The 23328-nt window shown below is 39.0% G+C and overlaps 1 protein-coding gene across 7 annotated transcripts in view; it reads right to left on the reverse strand.

Moving 5' to 3' along the window:
* The window catches only part of Katnal2 (katanin catalytic subunit A1 like 2), a 49951-nt gene that overhangs the window by 5919 nt on the left and 20704 nt on the right, over nt 1–23328 (reverse strand). For 4 of the 7 annotated variants that reach the window (XM_090353142.1, XM_090353143.1, XM_090353141.1 and 1 more), the window contains 9 exons: nt 22950–23093; nt 22434–22526; nt 19502–19600; nt 19236–19313; nt 15952–16050; nt 15071–15134; nt 14780–14898; nt 10295–10386; nt 7646–7756 (listed from right to left, as the gene is read on the reverse strand). In XM_090353142.1, the coding sequence (XP_090209268.1) occupies nt 7646–7756; nt 10295–10386; nt 14780–14898; nt 15071–15134; nt 15952–16050; nt 19236–19313; nt 19502–19600; nt 22434–22526; nt 22950–23093 (899 nt within the window). Of the gene's footprint in view, nt 1–7645; nt 7757–10294; nt 10387–14779; nt 14899–15070; nt 15135–15951; nt 16051–19235; nt 19314–19501; nt 19601–22433; nt 22530–22949; nt 23094–23328 lie in introns of all 7 variants that reach the window. The other 3 variants (XM_090353146.1, XM_090353145.1, XM_090353144.1) reach the window with 1 other exon arrangement.

The following is a 23328-nucleotide window of genomic DNA, read 5'->3' on the forward strand; positions in this document are numbered from 1 at the left end:
CTTTTTTTTTTTTTTGCCAATCTTGGGCTTGAGCTCAGGGCCTGAGCACTGTCCTTGGACTTTCTCAAGGCTAGAGCTCTACCACTTGAAGCACTTGAACCCCAGCACCATTTCTGGCTCTTTTCTGTGTATGTGGTACCGAGGAATCAAACCTGGGTCTTCGTGCATGGTAGGCGAGCACTCTACCACTAGGCCAAACTCCCGGCCCCCAAACAGCCTCTTTTCTATCAAAGTAGTTTGCTTCCTTTCTGTTCAGTTTGAGACAAGTGCTTTTCTGAAAAGTTCTTGCTTTGGCCAGATGTCTTGGCCTTGGTTAGTTAGACATACATCTCTTTCCTGAGCACTTTGGGTCCTGTTAGAAGCTATTTGGCTTTTAATTACTTCTTGATAGTGAAGCCACTTGTTTATTGCAAACTTTGAACCTGAGCTCAGCCAGTCTAAGCAAAGAGGTGGAGCCTGCTGGGTTAAGGATAAAAAGGGAGCTGCTTGCCTGCTCTGTGTGCTTGCATCCTAGATTTTTGGCTGATGGCACACCCTTCTGCAGATGCAAACTTTGCCTTGATGATTTCAAGTTGGTATCCTCACTCCTAAGTGACAATCCAACATCCTGAGCTGTTTCTAATACCTCCTAACCCTTCTATTTTCTAGAGAAGTACTCTATCACTTGAATTACATCCCCAGACAATGCCTTTGTGGAGACATTAAGAAGTTCTCTGATCCCTAAGAAAAAGAGTCAGTATCAACTACCATGTCCCTGAAATTACTTTTTCCATCCTCAAGTCAAGGGGATAAATGTGAATGGGCTGAGATGGGAATGTTGGGATAAAAGCAATCTGGAGAGTCATTGTGGTCCCTTTACACATACTGGGAACAAGAGTAAATTCATGTGACCTAGAAGAGAGCCTGCTTCCTGCCTTCTCATCTGCTAAGTCAAAGCAACTAGCCAATGATGTCCCCTCCCCTTGCAGTAGTAAGTCTGGCAGAGGAAGGTTGTAACAGAAAGGTGTTCTTGGTTGAATGCAGACACTACCCAAACTTTTAACAAGTTTTCCATCTGGTCCATCACCTATCTGGTTAGTCCAGTCAACCACTCATAATTTTCTCTCTTGTTTCCTTACTTGTCAATCATATCTTGTTTATTACCTGTAGATGTTTTCCTCCATCTCTAGACAACTCACCCACTGTCTTTCCATAGCTGAGCTCTGGACACTGCACCAGCTATAGGGAAAACTAGTCAAATCACTTCTGAAGCATACTGGACCACTAGGTGCATAATGTTTACCCAAGTCAGCTTATATAAAAGATGGAAAAGCAGACAGGACAGTGAGTGCTTCAAGGTCTGTCAAATGTGGCTGGAAAGGAAACAGCAGTCAGGAGGAAATGGTACAGACAGCTCACTGCGCATGTTCCGACTGCTGCCAACAACCAGTCAAGACAATCTCACTCCTGTGCAACAATCTTTTGGCTCTTAGGATTCATTCTAACGTTAGAAGGAAGTTGTCCTTTTTTTTTTTTTAATCCACAACTTAGCGGTATAAAGCATTTGATTTGTAAGCTTCCTTCGTTTTCATTAAAAGTTTCTAGCTCTTTTACAGGCAGTAAGAACATTTTTTCACACAGTCTTCACACTTTATTTGAACAAACTATCATTGAGTTAAAATAGACATTGAAAAACAGAAATTTTCTTAATAGCCCCATTCAGCAATTTGTTCCTTCTGGACTCCTGAGCCTGAGCTTGTGAACACTCAGCAACAAAAATGAGTCAAATTAGCCCTAATTGTACTCACTATATTTCTTACACAGGTATTACTTAAAGTAATAATATTAGAGATGCAGCATTTGCTATACTATCTTTGTTTAGTTACATGTCAGATGACACAAATGAGCTATTTCTCACTTTATTCTTGCCCTTTCTGTGATGCTGTAAACCAGGAAAGGCATCTTTAGAAAAGAAGTGCTGGTTAAGCAAAAGCTATCATCTCCTTGCTGGAATAATACAACTAACTTCCCCCTTGGAGACAGAATGGATATGTCAGGGAAAAGTATACGTGGAAAGCAGTACAGAATAGCATCCAAAAGATGGTATACATGAAAAACACAGCTAACTGTAAAGTACTGGAGATTCTAGACCTGGGTCTTTGCATAGTTGTTTGGTCTAAGGATTTCCTCTAGAAGGACAAAAATGCTTGAATATATAATTATCTCCCCTTACCTAAGCTGCTGAAGCCAAGAAAATATGTCTCACTTTTCCTGATAAAGAATATTCATTCTTTAGTGAATATTATTTCCTTACAGAACTTTATCAATGGATCTCAAGACACTCAAAACCCATCTAAATCCTTTCATTCAGTGATTTAATCTCTAGTCAGATGTCTCAAGAAAATAGTCACAACTTCATCTCAGGGTTTTAATGCAAGGAAGTTTCATTTTAGTTTTATTTATAATGAAGGTTGGAAGTTTTTTATCTGATCAACAGGAAGGATTAGACTGTGGTAGAATAGCCTCAATGGTTTCCCTCATTTGTAATAATTAGTACACACCTAGGACTCTCTTAGCAGAGGATTACAATAGCACAAAACCTAGATACATAAGTCCATATAGGATGAGGCTAAATGAAAGGACCTCCAGGATATGGAAACAAGAGCTTTATATAGACTGGTAGAGTCACTGTGAGAATCTTGGACATCTATTACAAAATCCAATGTTCAAGAATTATTTAACAATAATAGAAATGTTCTTACTTTAATGTTAAGTAATGAAAGCAGGACATTACTCAGAATGCACAATGACACAAGGTTTGTGGAGGTATCTTTGAAAACTTTCATCCTAAAGTTCCATACACATTAATCCTCTGACTCACCAATGCTACATCTAGGAACCTGCCCCAAAGAAACTCTGGAAAGTACATAAAGAAATATAAACATGCTGCTACTCACTACAGCTTTATTTTTACTAACAGAAGAGTGGGAATAATGCAGATGTCCATCATTGGGGTAAATTATCATTCGTACAACATGGAACACTACTATGTAGCTGTACAAGGAATTATAAAGAACTTATTTACTTATATGAGAAAAATCTCCAGATCATTTTGATATTTTGATAAGAGAAAAAAATCAAGATACAGAATGATTTATAGAATATGCCACCTTCTGTATAAGAAGAGCAAGTTCAGTTGTTTTACAATATGTTTTTTTTTCTGGTCCTAGGGCTTGAACTCAGGGCTTGGGTGCTGTCCCTGACCCTTTTTGTGCTCAAGGCTAATGCTCTACCACTGTGGCTTTAGCCACAGTGCCACTTCTGGCTTTTTCTGAGTAGTTCATTGGATAAGAATTTTACAGACTTTTCTGCCCAGGCTGGTTTTGAACCAGTACCCTCAGATCTCAGCCACTTGAATAGCTAGGATCACAGAGTGAGCCATCTGCACTGGGTATAGCATTCTCAAAAAAAAAAAATTAGTTGTGAAATGTGGCAGCTTGTTTCTAAGTCATGTCCTTCTATTCATTTAATAATTACCAGTTAGGAGTGATTTCAACACTCAGAGTATCTACAATGTCTGCAGCATATTTTGGTTGTCATAATCTAGGAACTGGATTTGGTGATGCTACTGGCACCTTGTTAGGTGGACACCACACATATCCTACAACTTACAGGATTGTGCTGTGACAGAACAATCTGTCTCAAATGTCACTGGTGCTGAAGTGGAGGAATCTTGCATTAACTTCCACTGTAGGCCAGATTGAGGCCATGTTGCTCATGAGAGCATTTAAATTAATAACAAGAACTCAGTTATACATACAAGTATTAGATATATGTCCAAAGTGAACATTAATTATATTCATGCTGTTAGGAATAAAGATTTTTAATTAGAGAAAAGATACTTATAAAGTCATATAATTTACATAAAACCCTATCATTTTAAATGTAAAATACTAGCATGAGTTCATTATAGGCCTCTTTATTTATTAATTAATTTTGTGCATCATTGGGAATTAAAGTCAGGGCTTTGAGTACACTAGGCAAGTATTCTACCATTGAGCTATAATCCTGCTTCTGTCTCTTTCTAAAAGTAGTTTTTTTTTTTCCAGTGGGTCATGGGGCTTGAACTTGACTTGGGCACTGTCCCTGAACTCTTCAGCTCAAGGCTACCACCCTACTCTTGAGCCAAGCCCCACTTTCCATTTTCTAAAGGTTAACTGGAAATAAGAGTCTCAGGTTCTTTTGTGTCTGGGCTGGCTTTGCAGCTTGATCCTCAGATCTCAGCCTCCTGAGGGTTAGCTAGGGTTAGCCACCATGCCTGGCTTAGACCAGGAATGTGGCCTAGTGGTAGAATGCTCGCCTAGCATACATGAAGCCCTGGGTTCGATTCCTTAGTACCACATACACAGAAAAAGCCAAAAGTGGTGCTGTGGCTCAAGTGGCAGAGGGCTAGCCTTGAGAAAGCCCAAGGACAGTGCTCAGGCCCAGAGTTTAAGCCCCAGGACTGGCAAAAAGAAAGTCCAATGAAAATGCCAAGTAGCAAAGATCACCCCTAATTATGAAATCATGATCATAGAATATCATTTCCTGCTAGAGGAAATTGGGCTTCCATGAATGAATGACTGCTTGCAAATCAGGAGCAGAATATATAAATTGAATCCGCAGCATCTTGTGCAAATAGTAAGCAAGGTATGAGAAGGTCTAAGAAAGAGAACACCAACAGTATTATTCTATTAATAAATTAGGGGGAAGAATGAATGTTGGTAGGCAATTATTTCTGCTATGGCAATATTGAGGCAATGCACAGTCTAATATGATACACAGAGAATACTTCTGCATGGCTGTCTGAATAGCAGCTGTTTATTGAACCTTGTACTGGTGTCAGACTTTTTTTTATTATCCTTGAACATCTGTATTATTCCTATGGGCAACATTACTTGTATCATAGGCTCATGCCTATGATCCTAGCTACTCAGGGTGCTGAGATCTGAGGATCATAGTTTGAAGCTAGCTGAGGTAGGAAAGCCTGTTAGACTCTCATTTCCAATAAATTAATTACAAAAGGCTGGAAGTGGTGCTGAGGCTCAAGTTGTAAAGTGACTATAAAGAAGCTCAGAAACAGCACCCAGGCCATGAGTTCAAACTCCAGGTCTGAGAACATGGTGGTGAGGGGGAAGTCTCATGTAATCCTCTTCATCTTTTAAATCTTTTAAATCATCCCCTTGCCTCAACCTCCTTGAATGTACAACATTTACTGGGACACATATGTTCCCATTGTAATGTTCTATCATTCCTGAAAATATCAGCCTTTGGAGAATCTGTATCTTGCTTAGGTTGACAGATGGAAGCAATTAGTAGCTGCAGAGTCAAAGAAAATATTTACAAGTCACGTATCTGCTAGAAGACTTGTATTTAGGATGTATTCTTTTTGTTTTTTTTTTGCCAGTCCTGGGGCTCGAACTCAGGGCCTGAACACTGACCTTGGGCTTTTTCTTCAAGGGTAGCACTCTGCCAGTTGAGCCACAGCACCACTTCTGGCTTTTCTATGTATGTGGTTACCAAGGAATCAAACCTAGGTCTTCATGCATGCCAGGCAATCACTCTACCACTAGGCCAAACTACCAGCCCCTAAAATACATTTTTATATGTCTAATTTGTTAATGAAAAGAAATTCTTACATGTACAAAGAATTTGAAACAACAAAAGATTATTTTACATGCACAAAAATTTGAAAAAAACAAAACATTTCTCCAAAGACAATACGCAGTTGGCCAATAAGTACATGGAAAGATGCTTAATGTATCATTAGTCATTACAGAAGTAATGCAAATCAAAACCACAAGATACCACTTATCATCTATTTGGATGACTATTCTGTAATCAAAACTACAGATAATAAGTGTTCGAGAGGACATGGAGAAAATGGAATCCTCATTTGTTGCTAGTGGGAATGTAAAATGGTACAGCCACTTTGGAAAACAGTTTGGCAGTCCCTCAAGTGATTCAGCATTTACTAGATGACTATAATTCTACTCATAGATATAAGTATAGACAAATCTTTAAGCTGGGCATGGTGACTTATATCTCTAATCCTAATTTCTAGAGAGGTGATATTGAGTTGAAGTTTGAGGCCAACTCAAGCAAAAATTTATCAAGACCCCGTCTCAACCGGTAGGTAAGCTGGGCTTTGTGAACATGTTTGTATACACAATGTTAAAAATGGAAAGTTTTGACACACTTTTTAAACATAATCTTCAAAATGAAAATTGTCGATTACTTTGGAGTAATCAAAAAACTCCTTTAGGGCCGGGAGTTTGGCCTAGTGGTAGAGTGCTTGCCTAGCATGCACAAAGACTCGGGTTCGATTCCTCGGTACCTCACATACACAGCAAAAAGCTGGAAGTGGTGCTGAGGCTCAAGTGGTAGAGTGCTAGCCTTGAGAAAGTCCAAGGACAGTGCTCAAGCCCAGGACTGGCAAAACAAAACAAAAAACTCCTTTAAACATGCCAGGTTAAATCATTTATATTCTGTAAACAACAGATTTGAAATGAAGGTCTGGTATTTATTTCAGTGATGTCTTGTTTGAGACTGTAGAGAGAACACACTAAAAAGTAATTTTCTCTTTTCATCTCTGAGATGGAAAAATATATGGCATGAGGATGGGAGATGGGAAATGGAGGCATGAGAGAGTCACAAGTTCCAGCTCTGTAGTCAGATTACTGTTGACTTTGGGTAGCTTGACCTCTCTTGATCTTGGGCTTTCTCTGCAAATAGGAGGAACACTGTTCCCATTATCTGCCTCCTGCTTTACATGTGCCTCTACCAAAATACTATATGAGAAAGTATTTCCAGAACTATAAAGGGATTGTAACTTTAAAATATGTTTTCCAAGTAGAAAACAGAGTTTTCCCTAGCCAACAACTCTTATTTCCCAATTTACTTTTAGAATTGTTTTTAAACCACTATGGAATACAGTTTGAATGAAACACTCAGAGAGTAGATTATATTTTTAATTAGAGATTATTTAGATTTCTATTTACTGTGCAACATTAAAAAAGATTTTCTTCCTAATTTAAAAACAAGTTTAATTTTAGTACTGATAAAAATCTAAGCATCTCATTTCTGGAATATTGTTTGAGACTTGGAGACTGGAAACATTTTATATTCTATGTAAACACCCTACTTAAAGATAGTATAGTCACCTGTTGATATCTAAGGGGCATTGGCTTGGTTTTATGACCCTCCTACCCATGGATACCAAAATTTGAGAGCACTCAAGTCCCTTATGTGAAACAGCATAGAACTTACATATAACTTGCACATCTCTGGAATACTTTATAATACCTAACACAATGCAAATGCTCTGTGCATGCAGAACCAGTGGATACAGATGACTCAGTGTAGATAATTTAGCTTTAAGCTCAAAAGTGTACATTTTAAATATTGTCAATACTTAAAGATGTAGGCCTGGCCTGTGTTCCATTAAGGCAGAATCTTTCATGGCACTGATAACAAGAATTGGGGACATAAACAGTAAGCCTTCAATTAATCTTCCAGGGCTAGCATCAGACAACTAGGCTTTGCATAAAATACTTACTATAAAATTTTGATGGGTACTTAGTGGCTCATGAAAATGCACTCAACATGTACTCTCTTGATCTCTTACCATGGTAAGTTAGAAGCTGCTAAGACAAACACGAGATCTTCCGAGCGTGCCAGACCATCCATCTGCACCAGTAGCTCTGTCTTCATTCGAAGGCTTCCTTCGTGCTCTCCCCTAGAGGAGAGACAAGACACAAGAGTGGCAGCGATGACCCAGTGAGTCACTGATAGTAAGTAGAGCCATTCTTACTAGAGATAGAGAAAACAAACAAGTTGGTATTATAATATAAAGGAAGAAGCAAATATAATAATGATACTCAAAAGCAAACCAAAGATTTTCAGTGAGTGAGAAAATAACTGAAGCATCATCAATAGATCAAATATAACCTAGCTGACCATCTGCAGCATTATTTACTACTTAAAAAGAAAAAAGGCACTAGCTATATGCCTGAAATCTGAGGATCACAGTCTGAAACCGTGGCAGGAAAGTCCTTGAGACTCTTACCTCCAATAAAATACTTTAAAAACAGCCAGAAGTGGGGCTGTGGCTCCAGTGGTAGTGTTAACCTTGAGCACGTAAGAGTCTCAAGGACAGTGCCCAGCCCCTGAGTTCAAAACCCAGAAATTTCACATATCTTTCAGTATTATTGATAGAATTAATTTTTTAAGAGACAAACATCTGTTCTACTCTCTCCTAATGAGATGACAAAACAATGATATGGAACCTGTGCTTTCTTTGCACAATAGACTAGAAGCAATTTTCTATGCAAATTTGCCCGCCAAACCTTACCTAAGACAGGAGCAAACTATTTGGACCTGGAGAGTCCAAAAGGTTTAAATATGAGCAACATGGACTCTCCTTCTCTTCACTTGAATAGATTTATTTAAATATAAATGTGTTTCTTGGGCAACAGGACATTCAATTTCTCATCTGTGCACATACATTGTAGCAACCCAAATTAGGTTCAGATTGGGTATTCCTGATCTTTAATGCTTGGGGCCTGAAGTTTTTTCATATTTCAGAATTTTTCAAACTTTGGAATATTTGCTAATATATATTTAGGGGAATGAGACTCAAGTCTAAATATGAAATTAACGTATATTTCATATATATTTTATACACATAAAAGCAAATTCCCTAATATTTTTAAAAAATTCATCCATGCAGCAAACTTTGATGGTGTGAAATATCCCATTTGTGGTGTTTCATCAGTCATTGCTCAAACATTACAAAATTTGGAGAATTTTCTAAATTTGATTTTCAAATTGGGGGTGCTCAAACTGTAGATGGCTTTGTAGAACTTAATTATCATTTCCTGAGAGAGGAGTCTTTTACAGTAAAGTTGTGTCAATTTAGCATTTTTTATAACTATAATTCTTCTAATCAAGAAGGTCCAAGAAGATTTCACCACATTTTCCCTTATTCCTTAACCTAGAGGCTCCAAGTTCCAGACAAGAAACTTGAAAATGGAAGCATAATTTGGAGTGTACACAGGATGGTAAATGGAGAGCTCCCCAAAAAGCCCAATCAAAGCTGTGGGAAACCCCATCAAAGGAAAGCAAAGGTGAAAACCAGCACATGGGTCACTACCATCAGGCAGGACAATGAGGTCTGACATTACAGGGGAAATAGATATATAGCTGGCTATTCCTGTTAGGGTTGTTATAGAGGCAGATGGCTGCAGCCTGGGACTTACTAGCCATGACAAGGCCATTAGAATCAACAACACAAATCCCTGCCAATATGGTTGAATCCTCATGCTTGTTTTTCCCTGCTGGGGAAACGGTTTCCAATGAGTATATTCTAATTGTATTTCTAATAAACAAATTATTTTCTTTATTACTATTAGTTCTGTCTTGATATAGACCATTAAAGGTGTTTAATAAATGCAGCTATATTGAAATTTCTCACAGATCTTTTTTAAGCTGAAGATAACAAATTTAATTTTTTTTAAGTCTCAAAGGAAAAAGACTTCTGACCAAAAGAGAAAACTGATCTTAAAATGAAGCAGACAAAAAGAAAAACTTAGTTGACATTTTGAAAGCATAAATAGGCCTCTAACAGTCTGAGAAAAATCCCTTCCCACTGGGGACATTAGCTGACACTTAATCTTTAGAAACAACATATGTGACATATTTAAGATCCAACATGCTGAGCCATAACCTGATGCCAGAGAAGCAAGGGCTTTCCTGGCCTCACACACTGTCAAAGGCTGTTATAGGGAGTGAAATGGAGACTTGGCCCATCACCATGGCGTAGTGGGTACACGCAGGCCCCACTAGAAGCCCTCTGGCTCCAGAGAAGGCTGGCATAGGCAGCTATTTTAAGCCAGCCGGGCTCTTAGGGCAGCCTGGGATCCAGGGGCTGGGTGATCTTCAGGCCTGAAAACCATTCTGTGGGGATGGGGGAAGGGAGAATGACATTTCCTCCAGTTCTAAAAACTACTTAAATCAGCTATTCAGTTAACAGGATCTAATTTAAAGACCTTTCCATGTGTCTACAGAAAATTTGTGGGCTTATTAATAGGCTCATTCTGCTGGTAAATGTCGATGGGCTTCCGACCATCAAACACACTTACAAAAGGGGAGAAATGATGACTCTCTCTCTCTCTCTCTCTCTCTCTCTCTCTCTCTCTCTCTCTCTCTCTCTCTCTCTCTCTCACACACACACACACACACACACACACACACACACGCACACACAATCTGTTACCCAGGAGCCATGCCTCTCTGACTCATCACTGACTCCAGCTCATCCAGGAAAATTGTGGAAGGGGCATGATAGTGGGCAAGTTCAAATAGCACCTACATGGAAAAAAGCAAAAGACATGTTCAAATTCACATATTTAATCTCTTCACCATATACTTAAACTCCTCAGATACTCACAGAGATTCAAAGCTTAGAATGGTTGTAATAATAAGCATTCATTCTGTACTCTCTGTTATTTCACAGTAACTTTATAATCATTACCATTATTTCTCCCTACTACCACCCCAGGGGGTTGGATGGTCCAATTATTTCCATTTATCACTTGATAAAATTAGAGTCAGAGACGAGTAGGTGGTTAATTCAAGGTTACTAATCATAAATGGGAGAGCAGAAGATATAACTTGGCTCCCAAGCTGCCAGTTGGCTCGTTAACCCAGGAACCATCCTGCCAATGACAACTTCTATTTGGCCACAAAAAACCTTAGAATATGTAAAATCATGTGATAATATTTTTTCCTTATTCTTTGGAGACAGTGAGACTTATTTTCAGGTTTAGGGTTGTATGTATCTACTTATGGGTACACTAATGCTGAAAATGCTACCCCCTCCTCCTTTGCAAATTACTCCGTGGGATCCCATCACACCTCAATCCTGATACTTGGTAGGCTCAGGTTCTTGAAGACAATTCTTGACTGAATAAAGATTTTTATTCCAGGAAAAGGAAATTTGTAGACTGAACAAGAACAAGAAGTCAACCAGCAAGAGAACAGACATACAAAAACAAAATAAGGAGCTCTAAAGACAGATGGGATGGTAAAGAAAGGAATATATAAAAATCAAAATTCTAAAAACAAACAAAAAACAAAAACAAAAAAAACCCTAAACCTAAACCTACAGTGGATCTCTTGGGCACCATATACAATTCTTCACTGGTTGATCAGAGAAAGCAGTAGTGATTTAGAAATGAAGATAAAAGATTTAATAGCCATGGGTGGAGGCGGGGAGACATTCTCCATGTTACTTAGCACTAGCAAAGTATCACATAATCATGGAACAAATAAAAGAGCCGAGCGCTGGTAACAGCTAGAGCACTGCTTTCTCAGGAGTTTCCCCCTCACTAAGTGGGAAAGTCCTCACCTTCCCTGCTCACTGCTCTGAATTTGGTACACCCAAGGTCATGTGTCAGTGATTCCCTTTCACAGAGTCCTGGTTCATTGGAACAAGTTGGCTCACTCTAATGAACTGAAACAACGAAGACAAGGCTGAGACCCTCATTACAAATGTCTTTTAGATGCAATCGAGATCACCTAGCTAGGAACCATTTAACCTCCCTGCCTTGTCACAAACTGAAAGCCCAAGTATCTCTGAAATGAAGGTGATAACAACAGCAGCCATCTACCAAATGAAGAAGAGTATCCGAACCACATATATATTTGAAGGTGCAGGAGACCAGTTGGAAGAACCACAGCTAGGACCAAGGTCTCCATATTGCCCAAATTTCTCTCTCCACTCCCAGAGAATAAACAGAACTCTGGGTGAGTGCTTCTGGAATTATTAGTCTAAAATATTCAGAGGTGCTTGAAGGAAGTTAAATCATACCATTGGAGGTAGGGGAGTTGAAAGATGTGAGTATCGACAGGTATGTGCATTTACTAAAGAGATCACTCAGCGATTCAATACAGCGACTCCTAAAAGGCAAGAGCATTATGGGGGCTGGGAGGGAGAGGAGGAACCAATGGTTCCCTATAAATAACTCCTTAATTGGAATACAAAAAAAAAAAAAAAAAAAAAACAAGAACAAATAGATAGTAGACAAAAGTACTCTGATTTAAGGGATGGTCCTAAAAGACTTTCCTTCTCTGAAAGCCTCACAAGAAGAAGGTTGATAGCATAACCAAGATCTTCCAGTAGGAATCTACTCAGATCTAGAAAATACTCTTAAAGGAAAAGAGATGGTTCCTTCATGATCAGAAGACATGACCTGTTCTTTCTCTGGGTATTTTGCAATGTCTTGAGCTCATAGTTCTAAATATCACTTTTCATGGCAGGAGATGAACCTAAACTAATTCTGGGTATGTCTTTTGAGGATTTTGTGTTACTCAATGAAAAGAAATGAAATAACTGCCTCCCACTCCATTCCTGAAATGACTGGGACTGATAAGGATTATAGTCAGGTAAATTTTAGTTCATTGAAACTGGGCTAGCCAGAATCCCAGGGAACCACAAATAGAGGAGCAACTAAATTCCAACCTCATCTTTGGACCTAGCAGCAAGTTATGTTCAACATAGTGACCAAAAAGTAGTTATCAGTGGATATTTTCACACATTATAATCTTGAAGAAACGGTAAGAATTACTGGCCCGGAGTTTGGCCTAGTGGTTGCATGCTTGCCTAGCATGCAGAAGACCCGAGTTTGATTCCTCAGTACCACATAGAAAAAAGCTGGAAGTGGTGATGAGGCTCAAGTGGTAGAACTCTAGCCTTGAGAAATCCCAAGGACAATGCTCAGGCCCTGAGCTCAAGCACAGGACTGGCAAAAACAAAAAAGAAATGATAAGAATTTATAAAAATCATACATTTGAAATAACTTGAAATTGTATATATATATATACACATATATGTGTATATATATATATATATATATATATATATAGAGAGAGAGAGAGAGAGAGAGAGAGAGAGAGAGAGAGAGAGAGAGTTTGGGGTGATAGCTGATGACAGAGTTCAGTAGTAGAACACTTGCATAGTATATGAAAGACTGAGTTTGTTCCCCAATATCCCAAATTGTATACATATGTGAATGTGTCAAAATAATATATAATAATTGATTTAATTTATTAACCCTCTTAAAATATTCCATTCCATTTGACTTCCTTAGAGGCCAAAATTATTTGGAAATGGGTTATCCAAGGGAATGCAACTTCAGAATAATAGGATAATTTCTTTTTTAATGTAGCATTTTATATTCACTTAGTACTGATTCCTTATCAATCATTCTTACAGAAGGCAATAGTTCATCAGCATTTCTAGGAAGGACTAATTTATGTTGAATCATACACAAGTGTTCTCTTAAAGTGACTAAATAATACAGTAAAAATTTTTATGTAAAATACATTGTTGACTAGAAATAAGATATTTTAAAATAGAAACAACCTTTCATGGAAGGAACAAATCCTGGATATAAATGTCTATGGAGAAGTTTCAGAGTACCCACCAAAAGAATAATTAAATTTCAAGTCTCTTTATCCCTCCTTGGCCTGGTATGCCAGGACCTGGCATATAGTAGCAGTCTCTCAATAAATGTTAGTTGGATATGCTACACATGCTTAATAATGAATGCTGAACTAGAGAAAATAGACAACTTTTTCCAGCTTTCATTCCTAAGTTGCATGAATCAAAAGAAGGATTGATGGAAAAAAATTCCAAAGAAAGATGTTTTTCTAATAAGAACATGATTAATAATAATATAGGATAGCCAATCAATCTCCCCAGCTTTTGATAATCAAGATTCTGAATAAAATCTGGCATATATAGACTTGTAACAAAGTCTAATGACAATCTGTACTACTACATTCTGCCAAAACATTACTTTAAATAAAGATTACTTTAAACAACCAAACTTAAGAGCTGGGTATGGGGTTTATGCCTGTAATCCTAGCCTCTGCCTCCTCAGACTTGAAGGACAGTGGACCAGGCTAGCCCAGGGGCAAAAACACCATACCTTATCTGAAAAACAGCTAAAACAAAACATACAAAAAAACCCAGAAAGGTCTGGGGAAGTGGAACAAGTGATGGAGTATGTAATAACTTGGCTTAGCTGCCAAATTGTTTTTGTAAAAAAACAAAATAAAGCTTAACCTACTCAACCACCTGCATGTGGTTATTGACTGGACAGCATACAGTGATGGCCAGCTGGGTGTAATGATCACCTGTGTGTAGTGTTCACTTTTAGAAGCTTAAGCTCAGTTCACTGGGTACTGGTGACTTTATTGCTGGGGGTTTCAGGGCCCCCCAAAGTGGCTTGGATATTACAGAAGGCATACCTAGCAAGTTCAAGGCTGAGTTCAAACTCAAATGCCATCAACTAAAAAAAAAAATTTTGTTGGGGGGGCCAACTGTGGGGTCAGTGACCTTGGACCTGCACAATTGAATACACAAGGAAGTAAGCTGTTATCATGATTTTGGGCTGTGTCAATCACTTCTCATTTAACCTATTTGCGACTTGATCGCTGTTTTGTACAAATGTAACCCCTGGCTTTGTCCTGGTTTTAAGAAAGGTATTTAAGGCTGGAACTTGAAATAAACTAAGCTACAGCCTTAAGCTCACGGCCTTAGGCTATAGTCTTAAACTCGCCTTAAGCTAGAGTTTTGGGCTGCTGACTTAGGCTGTAGTCCTCCCGACCCTATCTTTTTTGTCTTCTTTTCCCAGTTTTCACCCCCAAGGTCAGGAATCCCGGTTCGCTGCGGCACAAAATTACAAATTCTTACCCGGACAAGTTTCTCTGAATCTCCTCTCCATTTGCTGACAATGGTAGATGCAGAAATGTTAAAGAAGGTTGTTTTGCATTCAGTGGCCACAGCTTTGGCCAATAAAGTCTTTCCTGTACCTAGAGACACAGAAAGATAAATAGCAGCAAGTGCTTAAATTGCACTCCCCCACTTATAGAGAAGTCAGTGTCACGTGGGAAAGAAAAAGCAGTCACTCAAAGTGAGAATGAAAGTGAGCAACTCATCTCTGCACACACTTACATCAAGATACAAATCAAAAGACACATTTACCTGGAGGGCCATAAAGCAGGAGTCCTTTCCATGGAGAAAGAATTCCTGTGAATAGCTGGGGATACTTTGGGAAAAAAGAACAATGTGAAGCTGAGAACATACCCTTGGCACAGTCAAGCCAGTCATACCAGAGCAAAACACAACCCAGGGGTATGATTATTTTTTATTTTTGAGATAATATATAAAGGGGTTACAGTTACATTCATCAGGTAATGGGTGCATTACTTCTAGCCTGGGGTGTGATTCTTGTCTTCCTTTTCCTAAAGTCTGCTCTTTTGGTTATATCTTATTTGTTCCTATTTCATTTTCACAACTATTCATATCTAAGTTAAATTTTCTTAATTTTTCTTCAAAGAGGAAAAGTTTTAAGAAAAAGTATAGGTGGTTACTTTTTTTTTACCTCTACAATGCTTACATGCATGATGGCATTTTTCCTAGATTTCTATCTATGTAGAGATTTGGCAATGTTTCGAAGGTTGCAAATCACATGTAAATTTTAAGTGTGGGGTTGTGGGGAAGATCTACAGATACAATGTGTGTCCCTTTCCTATGATAAATACTTCTACCATAGTAAGTGTACTTCTAGAAAAGATACTCCAAACCCATATCAGGTAGCTGACCAATTATATACACAGTGGTGGAGTCTTGGATTGTAAGTAATTCCTTTAAGCAGACACATGAAACATATGAAACATAATAGCCTGGAATGAACCAGGCTTGATGCTCCAGCCTCACCAAAATGAGACACATGCCAAAAATAAAAGCTACCTTGAGAACCATATACTGTCCTGCCTTTCCCTTCCTGATGAGGATGTGAAATACAGCTTATCCTGTAACAGATAATGAGCAGAAATAACCCTGAAGGGCCTTCCCATCCTTACCCTTATAGGATATACAACAGCTTCTTTGACTAGCTGCTTGGCTGCATCCAGTCCAATAATGTCATCCCACTTTATATTTGGATTATGGAGATAAATGTCCTGAAATATATATTTGATCATCTTGTTAAAAATAATGTTTTCCTCCATAGCTATCATAAACATGTGAGCAACAGAATACTTGACTCCCACTGGGATGTAAAGTTCTGGGGGAAAATGCTTGCCATATTTGATAGCTGTATACATCTACATTGTCATTTTGAATCCATTCACCAAAAGGATGTCATGTAAATATGCAGTGGTTTCTCCTAAAGAGAAACAAATGATATAACATGGCACTTTTAGGATGAGGGGTATGGGGAAGAATTCTCTCAATAATAGATACCTGTCCTCAGTCAATAACAAAGCATGTGGATGTATCACTGTAATGGAAGGAGCTACAAAATGTATCTTCAGATTTAATTTGTTTTTACTACAACACACAGGTGTTTGGGTTTTTGTTGGTTTTGTCTTGTCAGCACCTGGCTTCCCTCTTGTTCTTCGATCTGACAAACACTTTTGTAATTTGTTTCATAAAAGAGATAAAGCTTCTTTGAAACCAGTTTCTTCTTTTCCCTAGAGATCAGTTCCTACTTCCCACAGGAGTAATTTGCTTCTGCAAAATTCAAGGAAACAGACCACCCAGCGAAAGTGCAGCTTCTCCTCTCATAGGAGAGCCCTGTAGCAACCATTTAGGGTAATCAATTAGGGTAGCTTTTACTGATAACTAATTTACAGTTTCCAAACTTCAATTTCACTAGATGCCTCAGCAAAGTCACTTGGGGGCCTTTTTCTCTATAGAAGCTATTTTAGGCAAACAATGTCTAGTGCATTACATTAAAAAAACAAAACAAACTCCTTTCCAAAGTCTTCCTGAGTGACTTCAGAACAAACCTGGAAACTATTTTTCTATTCATTTACCTTTAAAATTTTTTTTTTGCAATACTAGGATTTTGAACTTAGGTACTCTCCTACTGGAGCTGTGCTCCTAACCCTTTTTGCTTTTAGTTATTTTTCAGATAGCATCTCATGTTTTTGACTGAGGATCTGACCTTACTGCTATTTCTCCTGTATGTATAGGATTATAGGCATGCCCCACCACACCTGGCTTACTGAAGTTTAGAAAATATAAATTAATTAATTGATAGGGCTTTCACTAGCTATTTCCTTGGTCTGTCTAGGAACCATCCTCCTCCTTATCTCTTGATCCTTTGAGTAGCTGGGATTGAAGATTGGAGCCACCACTTCCAGTTTATTTTTAATAGGTAATACATGTATGTGTTTCATAAATGCAAAACTACATTTGAAACGTGTTCATGAGATGTCATGGTACTGTCTCCCCCTCACCCAGGTTGCTCTACCCATTCACCATTTTATGAGAGAAACTATAGAAAGAAAAATGGTTTGGACCATGCATCACACTCACAATCCATTCTTGAGTAAGATGACAGAGAAAGGAATCAGCCTTGCCCCCCCCCCTTTTTTTTTGAGACTGTCTTATCTTGCAGGCTAAGCTGGCTTGGAACTTACTCCATGGACCAAACTGGTCTCAAACTCACAATCTTCCTGTCATGTTTCAACTTCCTGAGTCCTGGGATTATAGCTATGATCTCCACACCTAGCTCTAATTTTCCAAAAATGTAGACGAATCCATGGTCCTTATTACGGCCATTTCTTAGGGAAACTTCTGACACAACAAGACTTTGAAGTTCCTTGACAGGTAAGACATCCACACATAAGAGTACCTCTTGTTGTCTTCTAGAACTGATCCTGAGTGCAACAAGGCAGTACTAATTCCCCCAGCTCAAAGTTCTCCCTTATATAATTCCAAAGTCATCAGTCAGAATTTGGCAGGGCCTCATGCGGTGTTGGTTTCTCAGTTGCTGGGAGCATTCGGGGATGAATGTTCATCTCCCATAGTGGCATGGGAAGGTTTCCTCCTGGAATGACTCTTTGCCAGTCACTGCTATTCTAGCTTCTTCAGTCATATCATCATGTCGCAAAAATGATTAAGAGACTTGAGTATAAAAAGTAACTTGTTACTGTCTCATGCAGCATCCTGGTAAATACAGCCTGGCTATAGTTTTCATCCCTCCCATACCAGTAGAAACCTCAGAACTGGTTGCACTCTCCACGGCTTTGCCATCCAGCCTCATTACAACCATGTGTATAAGTACACTTGATGATACTCTCTCTGAGGGACGCTGTTCCAAGGCTCCTCATCTCAACATGCTAATCCCCAGCCCTGGGTACAGCTCACAGGGCCCTTCCTCAGAAGTACTGACTTTCTCTCCAAGCCCATTTCTCATTTTCTCCCCCAAAGGGCCTCCCACCCTCACTCTTCTCTTTTTTCACATAGCTTTTTCCTATGTATATTTTTCCCTCCTACTCCCACACATTTTCTTCGATAAGAAAATGGTCCATTGTGCTCTCAGAGTGAACTTGCCCCACAACCAGAAATTCTTACAGGCAAGGACTGAGCCTGTCCTCAGCCCCCAGCACATGCCCAACACCTTTTGGAAATGCAGTGGAAACTGCTAGACTCCACAGAGAACCAGAGGAACACTTAGCTACTCGCTGCTGTGCATTACTTTTGAATCATTTTAACCATCTTCCTGCATTTGCCTCAGTTTTAGTCTCCAATTAAATGAAATCACTAAAATTAGAAAGTGTCCTATAACTCAGAATCTGCTCTAATCCCAGGAAGCTTGAAAGAAATTCAGGTCAATTGATTTCAATGCCTATTTCACGAAACCATTAAGCTTCATTGCCTTTAAACTTGAAAAATCTATAGTCTGAATGTTAAAATCTTTTCTACAAATCTTGGGTTGTTTTTTTTTTTTTGCAATTTTCAACTGAGAGAGCATTAGATACACAACTTCTGCATTTCTAAGCTGTGATTATTTAAACACAAGAGTTATGTAGTTTCCTTCTCTAAGAGGCTTCCTTCACTTTTGGCCCTGCTCATGATCACTAATTCACCTGTCCTTTCCTTTCTGAGTCTTTTTCTCTTTCAGTTTTCTTGGCTTCTAGAGTGAGATGGTGGGCTTTTTATATTGTAATTTTATGATTCTATAATTTATTTATCATGCATTATTGTGCCTCTAAACAATATGAGTGCCTTTGCAAGTGGGGACACTTTATAAATAAATGATCATATTTATTGTTATTAATAAAAGAAGCAGCCCACAATGCTCTAGGAGCCCCAACCTCCTCTGTAAATTTGTGAATCAAACAGCAGATCCTACCCGGCTCACCACCGCTGCCAATTCTCGCATCTCACTGTTCATGCCAATAAATGCACTCAGAGGTTTCAGCAAGCGTTCCTAGTGAGAGGAACAGAAAGGCTGCCATTACGAGAATATACCTTTATAATTTAGGAAGAAACAAATGATAAAAGATGGCTATGACCATTGACTTGATCTCCAGGTTTTGCTGTACTCAAAATTACATTTCTAAAGTTTAACTGGATTTGGGCAGTTTACAGGATGAGCTGTACATATGAACCACTTACAGAGGGGTCCGGGTTACAGTCTGAAGTGTTCAAGAAAAGTTCACTGGTTTCTCCTTTAATAGCATCTGTGAGCAGCCCCCGGAAGTCAGTGATTTGGCCCTGAAATGGAGTAATGATTACTTAAGCTATTAATACATGTGAGAAGACTGTTCTTAGTAGTTTGACCTCATTTAGATATCTTCATATATAGGACACACTTCAAGTTAAGCTTTAAAAGGAATCTGAACTAATATTGAACAAGGTGATGTCCTCAAGTTGAGACACTAAATAAAATACTTAGTAATTCCTTAGGATGAATTTGGTTGGAATAAAAATAAAATCTATGATGGGCTTTATATTCTATAGACATAATGTTTTATTACATACATTAATATGTATCTATGACATATAAACCCCTCAGCTTAATTTTAACTATGTTCTAAAATCTAAGTGCCAGTGATTATATATAGAGATTCCCTTCTTGAATACTTGTTTGTTAAACATGACATTTGCAATATGATGTAAAAATCAATGTTAATAAATTCTTCAATAAAAAAGCATATGAGCATTTTTCAGTGTTTCACATAGACCCTTTGTGCTTCCTATATGATTACTTTCCCTGGCTGCTTTCATCTCTTTAAAGCATCACATAAACAGGAGGAACTGGATTCTGAAGTAGAGCTAGGCCCCGATGGCTAACTATCCATGAGTCATCACTCAGTAAGTGCCTCAGACTTTCACAACCTCTGCATGTGCAGATCAGACATTGTAGTATTGTGACTGTAGAAATAAAGCCAGAGCAGCCAGGTGGTTCAATAAAAAGTGTGTAAAGACAAGATTCACATCTAGATATTTAGCTCCCACGCCCATATCCTTTCAATGCCATTTTGTCTCCCCTAAAGGCAGGAAGGAAAAGGCAAGGAAGCAAATTCATTTTCAACAATAGTACTCAACACCTGTCAAGCCCTGTCCTAATAAATTCTATTATTGACATTTAAAGTGGGTGCTCGGATTATGTCCATTTGACAGATGAGAGAAGAGAGACTCAGAGAGATGAAAAACTTGTCAAAGTAACACTGCAGGGAAGTATCTGTACCAGAATATAAACCAAGGCTGGCTCTGACCCCAACTCCTTAAAAACAATATACCTTTAGGAGTTAAAGGAAAGAATTGAAACTCCCAAAGCTAGGGTTCCTACTATGGCAATGAAAAACCCTTGTGGGAAATCAGCCTCTGACAGCCCCTCATTAGTTCTGCCCTTAACCTGGTATTGCTTGAAATTCCAGGGGGGAAACCACCTACATTTTACCTTGAGGCCATTTTTACTGGGAAGAGAATTTATAGCCAGGCCATTTCAAAGGTCACTACTGGGTTAAACAGTCCCATTGTGGAAAGCCGGTCAGTAATGTCAAGTTATATCAATATGAAGCACTCATGAAAGAAACTAAAGTTGGGTGCCTGTGGCTAATACCTGTAATCCTAGCTACTCAGGAGGCTGAGATCTGAGGATCACAGCTCAAAGCCAACCAGGGCACCCAATTAACCACCAGAAAACTGCAAGTGTTTCTGTGGCTCAAAGTGGTAGAGTGCTAGCTTTGAGCAAAAGAGCTTACAGACAGTACCCAGGCCCAAAATTCAAGTTCTACAACTGACAAAAATGAAAAGAGAAGAAACTGAAGCCCCAAAAAAAGATTGTAGGAAAGATTTTGGCATTCTGACCACAGATTTTTCAAGCTTAAAGGTAAAGGGAACCATGGTAAAAAAATAATGAAGGCTAACAGGGAACCATTTATGGTTAAGACACACATGGCACCTGTCACCCAGTTCACTGAGCAGGGCCTTGACCAGTGGTGCAGGCCAATAATGTAGTTCCATATAGTTTCCAGGGAACCTCCAGGCATTCTTTCAAACACATGCACCCAGGGTTATTTTCCTGAATGGCAGTTTGAAAGCATAATTTTAGAAAAGGGAAAACTAGGCCCAGCCTGATGGCTCACTCCTGTAATCCTAGCTACTCAGGAGGCTGAGGTGAGGATCAAGGTTCAAAGCCAGCCCAAGCACAAAAGGACCTGAGACTCTTATCTCCAATTAATCTCTACAAAACTGGAAGTGGGGCTTGTCTCAAGGGTAGGGTGGTAGCCTTGAGTTGAAGAGCTCAGGGATAGCACCCAGGCCCAGGGGTAGGGTGGTAGACTTGAGCTGAAGAGCTCAGGGACAGTGCCCAGGTGGAGTTCAAGCCCCATGACCCACAAGAAAGAAAGAAAAGAGAAAAGTATAAAAGAAGGACACATCTGAAAAGGAATGTGGTGCTTTTCATTTCCAAAAGACACTATATCCACTCCTCCTGGGCTTTTTCTCTTGGAGAAACTATTATAAATCCAGTCATGAAGTTCATTATGAAAAGGGTAAAAATACCTACAATGATCAGAATTAATACTATGTTAACAGAGGGTTTTTTTCGTGGCTCATGTGATATTACATTTCAGTCTGGATCCAAGCCTTCAAGAAGAGTGATAGTACCAATCAACTACCCTTGATAGGACAGAAACTCTTGAGCATGAACCGCAACTCATTGCATAAAGCAAGATATCAATGTTTACAATGGGAAATCACAGAATTTGTTTTCTAGCCCCAGGCAGGTCCTGCCACTAAGCTAGATCCCTAGCTAATCCTACATTGTTGTTGTAGTTTTTAACCTGAAAGAAATCAGAGCTATCTCTTTCAAACCCTTTAATTTACAAATTGGGGAATGAGCTCTTTGGAGCTCATTCTAGAAAGGGGATCCTAGATAAGAATCCTTTTTTGGTTCTTATTCAATGTTCTTCTCACTATACTTGATAATTTTTGCTATATTTGAATTTTCCTATTTAACAAAAGTAATTTATCTTTAATTTTTTTTCATTTAAATAGAAGGAATTTTCCCTTTCCATATAAGGATCTGAGTTCTACTTACTCTTCTTGCATGGGCATTCTCATCTCCACTGCCAGTGTGGATTCTTGAGATATTTAAGCCAAAGTCGGCATTCTCCATGTGACCATTGGTACCCTCCTGTACAAAGGACAGAGAGAAGTCAACTGACAAGCAAAGGAGAAATGCAGTCTTAAATTGTATGGCCCTCATACAAACTGAAAGGGTGGCTCCCAATTCTGCAAATGACAAAAACATGTGTTAGCTGACCACTTTTTGTGCAGACCCAACATCATGAACAATCTCTCTGTCATAAGAAATTGCCCTTAATGGCTGAGAAGACCCAAGGCCACAGGCTCCTAACAGCTTTCTAATGGAGGAATTAGCTGTGCTCAGCCTGTCTACACTAACTTGTCCCTTCTACTCAGACCATGGTTGTTTGTGGCTAGAACTGGGCAGATTTGGAAATGTAATAAAGTCAGCCAGTCTCTTCTGGAACTTTTCTGCCCTATCTCATCTTCTTCCCACCAAAGTCAACCCCAACGGCCACAACCAGAAACTCTCCTTGATGGTGAGTGCTTTTTTAACCAATTGGATTTCAGGATTCTTCCTTTCTACCCCACAATTTCTGACATTAGTTCCTTCTCTTCCTTTCCTCTCCATTTCTGGTGGTTTTCCTTCCTTCAAAATTGGGGTTGTTTTGTTCTAGATTAAAAAAAAAAGATTCTAAAACTGGACCTCTGAGTAGGAGATGTTGCATTCACAATTACTAGTCTCAGTCCCCTTGCTGCTCTCTCTTCCTCTCGAAAGCCCATTATAGAGATCTTGAGTGAGGATCACAGTACTACACGTGCTTTGAGAAAGCTCAGAAGAAGCCCCTGAAGGCCAACCACATCTGGGCTGAGGAAACCAGAAAGCCCTGACACCTGAAGGTACCTCA

The sequence above is a fragment of the Megascapheus bottae genome, chromosome 19 (assembly GCF_031878675.1).
Source record: "Megascapheus bottae isolate mThoBot1 chromosome 19, mThoBot2.hap1, whole genome shotgun sequence".
NCBI classification, from domain to species: domain Eukaryota; kingdom Metazoa; phylum Chordata; class Mammalia; order Rodentia; family Geomyidae; genus Megascapheus; species Megascapheus bottae.